This window comes from Squalius cephalus (assembly GCF_949319135.1).
Source record: "Squalius cephalus genome assembly, chromosome: 16".
NCBI lineage: Eukaryota > Metazoa > Chordata > Actinopteri > Cypriniformes > Leuciscidae > Squalius > Squalius cephalus.
The window spans coordinates 200,001-210,000 of NC_137137.1; the positions used below are offsets into that span (position 1 = coordinate 200,001).

At 51.2% G+C, this 10,000-nt stretch overlaps 1 protein-coding gene across 1 annotated transcript in view; it reads right to left on the minus strand.

Moving 5' to 3' along the window:
- Positions 1–5,700, minus strand: part of cdo1 (cysteine dioxygenase, type I) — a 22,827-nt gene extending 17,127 nt beyond the window's left edge. Inside the window, exon 1 of the mRNA XM_079896491.1 lies at positions 4,886–5,700. Within this exon, the coding sequence (XP_079752617.1) occupies positions 4,886–5,055 (170 nt within the window). The 5' untranslated portion in view covers positions 5,056–5,700. The remainder of the gene's footprint in view (positions 1–4,885) is intronic.
- Positions 5,701–10,000: the final 4,300 nt, after the last annotated feature.

The window sequence follows — 10,000 nt, forward strand, 5'->3', positions numbered from 1 at the left end:
GCTTTCCCTAGAACGCTTCCCCTAGAACGCTTCCCCTAGAACGCTTCCCCTAGAACGCAATGCCGAACGCTTCCCCTAGAACGCAGTGCCGAACACTTCCCCTAGAACGCAGTGCCGAACGCTTCCACTAGAACGCAGTGCCGAACGCTTCCCCTAGAACGCTTCCCCTAGAACGCTTCCCCTAGAACGCTTCCACTAGAACGCAGTGCCGAACGCTTCCACTAGAACGCAGTGCCAAACGCTTCCACTAGAACGCGGTGCCGAACGCTTCCACTAGAACGCGGTGCCGAACGCTTCCCCTAGAATGCGGTGCCGAACGCTTCCCCTAGAATGCGGTGCCGAACGCTTCCCCTAGAACGCAGTGCCGAACGCTTCCACTAGAACGCAGTGCCGAACGCTTCCCCTAGAACGCTTCCCCTAGAACGCTTCCCCTAGAACGCTTCCACTAGAACGCTTCCACTAGAACGCAGTGCCGAACGCTTCCCCTAGAACGCTTCCCCTAGAACGCTTCCCCTAGAACGCTTCCACTAGAACGCAGTGCCGAACGCTTCCACTAGAACGCAGTGCCAAACGCTTCCACTAGAACGCGGTGCCGAACGCTTCCACTAGAACGCGGTGCCGAACGCTTCCCCTAGAATGCGGTGCCGAACGCTTCCACTAGAACGCGGTGCCGAACGCTTCCCCTAGAACGCTTTCCCTAGAACGCTTCCCCTAGAACGCAGTGCCGAACGCTTCCCCTAGAACGCGGTGCCGAACACTTCCCCTAGAACGCAGTGCCGAACGCTTCCCCTAGAACGCAGTGCCGAACGCTTCCCCTAGAACGCGGTGCCGAACGCCTCCCCTAGAACGCAGTGCCGAACGCTTCCCCTAGAACGCAGTGCTGAACGCTTCCCCTAGAACGCGGTGCCGAACGCTTCCCCTAGAACGCAGTGCTGAACGCTTCCCCTAGAACGCAGTGCTGAACGCTTCCCCTAGAACGCAGTGCAGAACGCTTCCCCTAGAACGCGGTGCAGAACGCTTCCCCTAGAACGCAGTGCAGAACGCTTCCCCTAGAACGCAGTGCCGAACGCTTCCCCTAGAACGCAGTGCTGAACGCTTCCCCTAGAACACGGTGCAGAACGCTTCCCCTAGAACGCAGTGCCGAACGCTTCCCCTAGAACACGGTGCAGAACGCTTCCCCTAGAACGCAGTGCTGAACGCTTCCCCTAGAACACGGTGCCGAACGCTTCCCCTGGAACGCAGTGCAGAAAGCTTCCCCTAGAACGCAGTGCAGAACGCTTCCCCTAGAACGCAGTGCAGAACGCTTCCCCTAGAACGCGGTGCCGAACGCTTCCCCTAGAACGCGGTGCCGAACGCTTCCCCTAGAACGCGGTGCTGAACGCTTCCCCTAGAACGCGGTGCCGAACGCTTCCCCTAGAACGCGGTGCCGAACGCTTCCCCTAGAACGCGGTGCTGAACGCTTCCCCTAGAACGCGGTGCTGAACGCTTCCCCTAGAACGCGGTGCCGAACGCTTCCCCTAGAACGCAGTGCCGAACGCTTCCCCTAGAACGCGGTGCCGAACGCTTCCCCTAGAACGCAGTGCTGAACGCTTCCCCTAGAACGCGGTGCCGAACGCTTCCCCTAGAACACGGTGCCGAACGCTTCCCCTAGAACGCGGTGCCGAACGCTTCCCCTAGAACGCCGTGCTGAACGCTTCCACTAGAACGCGGTGCCGAACGCTTCCCCTAGAACACGGTGCCGAACGCTTCCCCTAGAACGCAGTGCCGAACGCTTCCCCTAGAACACGGTGCCGAACGCTTCCCCTAGAACACGGTGCCGAACGCTTCCCCTAGAACGCAGTGCCGAACGCTTCCCCTAGAACGCGGTGCCGAACGCTTCCCCTAGAACGCCGTGCTGAACGCTTCCCCTAGAACGCGGTGCCGAACGCTTCCCCTAGAACACGGTGCCGAACGCTTCCCCTAGAACGCAGTGCCGAACGCTTCCCCTAGAACACGGTGCCGAACGCTTCCCCTAGAACACGGTGCCGAACGCTTCCCCTAGAACACGGTGCCGAACGCTTCCCCTAGAACGCGGTGCCGAACGCTTCCCCTAGAACGCAGTGCTGAACGCTTCCCCTAGAACGCAGTGCCGAACGCTTCCCCTAGAACACGGTGCTGAACGCTTCCCCTAGAACGCGGTGCCGAACGCTTCCCCTAGAACGCAGTGCTGAACGCTTCCCCTAGAACGCAGTGCCGAACGCTTCCCCTAGAACACGGTGCCGAACGCTTCCCCTAGAACACGGTGCAGAACGCTTCCCCTAGAACGCGGTGCCGAACGCTTCCCCTAGAACACGGTGCCGAACGCTTCCCCTAGAACACGGTGCAGAACGCTTCCCCTAGAACACGGTGCCGAACGCTTCCCCTAGAACACGGTGCAGAACGCTTCCCCTAGAACGCGGTGCCGAACGCTTCCCCTAGAACACGGTGCCGAACGCTTCCCCTAGAACGCGGTGCCGAACGCTTCCCCTAGAACACGGTGCCGAACGCTTCCCCTAGAACACGGTGCAGAACGCTTCCCCTAGAACGCGGTGCCGAACGCTTCCCCTAGAACACGGTGCCGAACGCTTCCCCTAGAACACGGTGCAGAACGCTTCCCCTAGAACGCGGTGCCGAACGCTTCCCCTAGAACACGGTGCCGAACGCTTCCCCTAGAACACGGTGCCGAACGCTTCCCCTAGAACACGGTGCAGAACGCTTCCCCTAGAACACGGTGCCGAACGCTTCCCCTAGAACACGGTGCAGAACGCTTCCCCTAGAACGCGGTGCAGAACGCTTCCCCTAGAACGCGGTGCCGAACGCTTCCCCTAGAACACGGTGCCGAACGCTTCCCCTAGAACACGGTGCCGAACGCTTCCCCTAGAACACGGTGCCGAACGCTTCCCCTAGAACACGGTGCCGAACGCTTCCCCTAGAACACGGTGCCGAACGCTTCCCCTAGAACACGGTGCAGAACGCTTCCCCTAGAACACGGTGCCGAACGCTTCCCCTAGAACACGGTGCAGAACGCTTCCCCTAGAACGCGGTGCCGAACGCTTCCCCTAGAACACGGTGCCGAACGCTTCCCCTAGAACGCGGTGCCGAACGCTTCCCCTAGAACACGGTGCAGAACGCTTCCCCTAGAACACGGTGCCGAACGCTTCCCCTAGAACACGGTGCAGAACGCTTCCCCTAGAACGCGGTGCAGAACGCTTCCCCTAGAACGCGGTGCCGAACGCTTCCCCTAGAACACGGTGCCGAACGCTTCCCCTAGAACACGGTGCAGAACGCTTCCCCTAGAACACGGTGCCGAACGCTTCCCCTAGAACACGGTGCAGAACGCTTCCCCTAGAACGCGGTGCAGAACGCTTCCCCTAGAACGCGGTGCCGAACGCTTCCCCTAGAACACGGTGCCGAACGCTTCCCCTAGAACACGGTGCCGAACGCTTCCCCTAGAACACGGTGCCGAACGCTTCCCCTAGAACACGGTGCCGAACGCTTCCCCTAGAACACGGTGCCGAACGCTTCCCCTAGAACACGGTGCAGAACGCTTCCCCTAGAACACGGTGCCGAACGCTTCCCCTAGAACACGGTGCCGAACGCTTCCCCTAGAACACGGTGCCGAACGCTTCCCCTAGAACACGGTGCCGAACGCTTCCCCTAGAACGCGGTGCCGAACGCTTCCCCTAGAACGCAGTGCCGAACGCTTCCCCTAGAACGCGGTGCCGAACGCTTCCCCTAGAACGCAGTGCTGAACGCTTCCCCTAGAACGCAGTGCCGAACGCTTCCACTAGAGGAACTTCCGTTCCCGTTCGTTTCCAATCTGCTCATTTCTGACGCGAGCTGCTCAAGTGTGACGGTCTTTTTCAGGATCATTTAAACTTTTTGAATCATATCCATGATTTTTTTTTTTTGTGTTAAAACCTTTACCAAGTTTCATACCATTCTGATGAAGTAAAAAAAAAAATCTCTTATGATTTAGCGCATCGTAGTTATGACTTTTTGTATCATCATTTGGACTTTTGTCATAATTATTATGATTTACAAAAGCATGAATATTTCTTCTCTGGCAGAAATGGGCTTCCATACAGTTCTTTTGTATTTCCATCCTATACGAGTTGATTTTGGGGATTAATGATGATTTACTAATAAAATCACAGTTTGTTGTTGCTGCTAGTGAATGAATGAACCCTCACACACTGCTTTGCTACTCCTTACGCATATTGATTTCAGTAAATTGAGTGAATGAGATAAAGAGAACAGTTTGTGTCGAACAGTCTAGAGAGATTAGTTCCATGTGTCGGGAATGTGTGTTTTTCTGCTGGAACATTTGATGGAACGAGAGCAGCGGGTGTGCGCCAGGAGCCGCGCTCTGATTGGCCAGCGTCATCCCCGCCCCTGAAGCGAAGCCCCGCCCCCTTAAAACATCAACTCAAGCAATAAAATCATCATTCGAGACCCAATATTTCTCTAAACAAAAGAACATTATTTGTGGGATAATTGGTGTAAAAGTCGACTAATTAAAGTCTAATTCTCTGTTTGTGTTTACATCTGATGCTTAGAGGCAGACTGAGAAGTTTACAGCATAAAATTAACATTTTATCTTTATGTTAATTTCATTGGCACTCTTCAGTTGTGTTTTCAGTGTGAAGCTGCTTTGATACTTAAAAAGCGGTATATAAATAAATGTGGCTTGACTTGACTTGACTTTAATATATATATACATACATAAACCTGTTGATTGTACGCCTAAATGCGTAATATTAGCAGAGTATAGCAAAATAACTGCCTAAACATTATTTAGTAATAAATGACAAGTAATATCGTTAATAATAATAATAATAATAATAATAATAATAATAATAATTACCTGTACTGATCAAATTTGGCGAATTTCATCCAATCCTGAGGGTTACTTTCATACGCTTCCATGATGCTCTGCACTTCCTCCACATTAACAGAGTCACTTTCAAAAATCTTGTGCAGAGTTTTAATCAGATCGTCCAGAGTTTCTGGCTTGATTACTTCGGTTTGCTCCATCTTAGCGGTTCTTCTGCGGCGCGAGTCTCACGGAGGAGTTTTTATATCGGGGTTTAATGGACTGAACCACTGCGAGAGAGAGGGGGGTCCGCGGGTCTGAACTACAGCTTTACTGCACTGATCGTGTGTAAACATGCACTCTCGGCCATGCAGGAGATGTAAATACACCATCACTACTTTAACAAACCAACATATGAGAGCAAATAAATATATTTTTGTTTCTTTATCGATCTTTACTAATGTCCCACCTCTTTTACAGTTTGGATCGACACGCTTTTTTATTCAGTAAGCTGAACTTTCTTCAAATTGTGTTATTACAGTAACTTCATATTTACCGGTAGTTATATCTCTAAATTGGTACCTTCACACATACAGTAAAAAGATAAAAGCGTAATAGCAGTGAATCTTTTTTTTTTTTTTTTATGGAAAAAGGGTAGATTTGTCCACGTACCATATTGTGCCGAAATAATAATGCTGATTCTTTAGAGATGTTCTAGAGTCTTTAATAGAAAGGAAAACCAGCAGATGAACTGACGGAAAATAAGAAGGAGAGAATATTTAATTATTTGTTTGTTTTAAAACTACAGAATGCTATTCTGCTTTGTAAAGTTTTCTCGTGTCCTAGATTTTTTCATATATTTGTGTGATCTTGCGCCATCATGTGGCCGATCATGAGCAATCAGGTTTATTTACAGTAGTTTAGGTGGACTTAGGGCCTGGGCTTGAGTTTATTTCCTACTTACGCTACAAACATCATTATGGAGTAGCACAAATGACATCAAAATTAAAATATGCTCTGAGGTTCCTAGAACAAATAATATGCAACATGCCTATAGTCAAAGTTTAGTAGTAGGCTAATATTAAATAGTCATTATAATACAATATATAATACAATATAATGCAGGGTGTGCTCTCTCAGTTGAGAGAAGATTAAAACTAATAATAAAGCCAAATAAATTCATTGCCATAGCTATCGGCCCTCTTATGTCAGATTCACAATCAGAATGCAAAGACACGGTGTATGGCTATTATGACCAAATAAAAGGAAGTCGGTATCAATAAAATCCATTTTTGGATTGACACTGTTTAGACATGGCATGTATGGATTTAAACAGCAAATTATAATTGCATAAATTATGTTAAGAGATTAATGTTTAAAATGTAAAAAATGTAATGTGGAAATATGAAATGATTGAAAAAAAATGAAATAAGTACATTTTAACTATGATACTAACACCGCCAGTAGGTGGCGGCAAATCTCCATCTTAATGAGGGAGTTGAGTCCTCTATTCAACCGATTCGCTCAAAAATCCTAATTCGTTTAACCTTGCAAACGACTGTATTTATGAATGGGTAGCCTATCATTTACTCCTCTGATTCTGTCAAAAATGCAGATATTTTGAGGAACAGAACACGTGTTGCTCGGAGGCGCAGCGGTTCTGCTGTTTGTTCTTTGACGAGCAAAAACAGAATTGACTCAGTAACTTTATTGAACTTTTGTATAAATGTCACAATTGCCACAAATTGCAAAAGCCTAATTGAAGTAAAAGTAGCCGATCGCAATGGAGCGGATGCGGATCAACACGCGTGTTATTCTTTGTGAAATAAAGATAAATATCAGATTGCGCCGTCTGATTATGGCCTGGAAGCTCTCAGTCGGAGAATATTAAGGCCCGGGTATTTTATTCCATCTTTCAAACTACTCGTGAGCGCGGAAAGACGCGTTCGGCACTCTAGTCTCTATTCTGGGCTGATTATAGCCCTCGCCTAACCCTAACACGGCTAATCATTTCTGGATATCTGGCAAACAAGTCAAGCCCAGTTTAGCCCAGTCTAGCCCAGTCAAACCCAGTCTAGCCCAGTCTAGCCCAGTCAAACCCAGTCTAGCTCAGTCTAGCTCAGTCAAGCCCAGTCAAACCCAGTCAAGCCCAGTCTAGCCCAGTCTAGCCCAGTCAAACCCAGTCAAACCCAGTCTAGCCCAGTCTAGCCCAGTCAAACCCAGTCAAGCCCAGTCTAGCCCAGTCTAGCCCAGTCAAAACCAGTCTAGCCCAGTCAAACCCAGTCTAGCGCAGTCTAGCCCAGTCAAACCCAGTCAAGCCCAGTCTAGCCCAGTCTAGCCCAGTCAAACCCAGTCAAACCCAGTCTAGCCCAGTCTAGCACAGTCAAACCCAGTCTAGCCCCGTCTAGCACACTCAAGCCGAGTCTAGCCCAGTCTAGCCCAGTCTAGCCCAGTCAAACCCAGTCTAGCCCAGTCTAGCCCAGTCAAACCCAGTCAAACCCAGTCTAGCCCAGTCTAGCCCAGTCAAACCCAGTCTAGCCCAGTCTAGCACACTCAAGCCGAGTCTAGCCCAGTCTAGCCCAGTCAATCCCAGTCAAACCCAGTCTAGCCCAGTCTAGCCCAGTCAAACCCAGTCAAACCCAGTCTAGCCCAGTCTAGCCCAGTCAAACCCAGTCTAGCCCAGTCTAGCACACTCAAGCCGAGTCTAGCCCAGTCTAGCCCAGTCTAGCCCAGTCAAGCCCAGTCAAACCCAGTCAAACCCAGTCAAGCCCAGTCAAGCCCAGTCTAGCACAGTCAAACCCAGTCTAATCCCAGTCTAGCACACTCAAGCCGAGTCTAGCCCAGTCTAGCCCAGTCAAACCCAGTCTAGCCCAGTCTAGCCCAGTCAAACCCAGTCAAACCCAGTCTAGCCAAGTCTAGCCCAGTCAAACCCAGTCAAACCCAGTTTAGCCCAGTCTAGCCCAGTCTAGCCCAGTCATGGGTGTAGGCCTACATTTTCAAAACTCTTAGTGCTAATTTCACAACTGTTACGAACTGCTCCGAAGGTTGAGGATCCAAATGCAGTTTATTAGAGTAATCCAAAATCCAGGCAAGGGTCATACACTGGCAGGCAGTCCATACAAACAAACAAATCCTTAGTGGGTGGTGTGGCGCAATGGATAAGACACATGCCTTTGGTGTGAGAGACCCGGGTTCGAATCCACTGTGAGACACCAATGTGTCCCTGAGCAAGACACTTAACCCCTAGTTGCTCCAGAGGCGTGCGACCTCTGACATATATAGCAATTGTAAGTCGCTTTGGATAAAAGCGTCAGCTAAATGAATAAATGTAAATGTAAATGTAAATCCAGAGGGTTAGACAGGAACGGGAAAACCAGGACACAGGCAGATATCAAAAACCAGGAACATGGACAACAGTGGAACCGCTCAGAAATGCAGTGTAACAACATACACAACTTCGCAGTGAGTGGGAGGATGAGCCAGGCTATATGGGGTGAGCTAAACAAGATGATGAGACACGGGTGGATGCAGTCCGGGATGATGAGTCCGGCAGTGAGTTATGGGAAATGTAGATGTGAGTGAATCATGAGTCAAGATAGTGATGTGGAGCGCCCTCTGGTGGCTCTCATGATAGTGTGATGTGGAGCGCCCTCTGGTGGCTCTCATGATAGTGTGATGTGGAGCACCCTCTGGTGGCTCTCATGATAGTGATGTGGAGCGCCCTCTGGTGGCTCTCATGATAGTGATGTGGAGCGCCCTCTGGTGGCTCTCATGATAGTGATGTGGAGCGCCCTCTGGTGGCTCTCATGATAGTGTGATGTGGAGTGCCCTCTGGTGGCTCTCATGATAGTGTGATGTGGAGCGCCCTCTGGTGGCTCTCAAGATAGTGATGTGGAGCGCCCTCTGGTGGCTCTCATGATAGTGTGATGTGGAGCGCCCTCTGGTGGCTCTCATGATAGTGATGTGGAGCGCCCTCTGGTGGCTCTCATGATAGTGATGTGGAGCGCCCTCTGGTGGCTCTCATGGTAGTGTGATGTGGAGCGCCCTCTGGTGGCTCTCATGATAGGGATGTGGAGCGCCCTCTGGTGGCTCTCATGATAGGGATGTGGAGCGCCCTCTGGTGGCTCTCAAGATAGTGATGTGGAGCGCCCTCTGGTGGCTCTCATGATAGTGTGATGTGGAGCGCCCTCTGGTGGCTCTCAAGATAGTGATGTGGAGCGCCCTCTGGTGGCTCTCATGATAGTGATGTGGAGCGCCCTCTGGTGGCTGTCATGATAGTGATGTGGAGCGCCCTCTGGTGGCTCTTATGATAGTGTGATGTGGAGCGCCCTCTGGTGGCTCTCATGATAGGGATGTGGAGCGCCCTCTGGTGGCTCTCATGATAGTGATGTGGAGCGCCCTCTGGTGGCTCTCATGATAGTGATGTGGAGTGCCCTCTGGTGGCTCTCAAGATAGTGATGTGGAGCGCCCTCTGGTGGCTCTCATGATAGTGATGTGGAGCGCCCTCTGGTGGCTCTCATGATAGTAATGTGGAGCGCCCTCTGGTGGCTCTCATGATAGTGATGTGGAGCGCCCTCTGGTGGCTCTTATGATAGTGTGATGTGGAGCGCCCTCTGGTGGCTCTCATGATAGTGATGTGGAGCGCCCTCTGGTGGCTCTCATGATAGTGATGTGGAGCGCCCTCTGGTGGCTCTCATGATAGTGTGATGTGGAGTGCCCTCTGGTGGCTCTCATGATAGTGTGATGTGGAGTGCCCTCTGGTGGCTCTCAAGATAGTGATGTGGAGCGCCCTCTGGTGGCTCTCATGATAGTGTGATGTGGAGCGCCCTCTGGTGGCTCTCATGATAGTGATGTGGAGCGCCCTCTGGTGGCTCTCATGATAGTGATGTGGAGCGCCCTCTGGTGGCTCTCATGGTAGTGTGATGTGGAGCGCCCTCTGGTGGCTCTCATGATAGGGATGTGGAGCGCCCTCTGGTGGCTCTCATGATAGGGATGTGGAGCGCCCTCTGGTGGCTCTCAAGATAGTGATGTGGAGCGCCCTCTGGTGGCTCTCATGATAGTGTGATGTGGAGCGCCCTCTGGTGGCTCTCAAGATAGTGATGTGGAGCGCCCTCTGGTGGCTCTCATGATAGTGATGTGGAGCGCCCTCTGGTGGCTGTCATGATA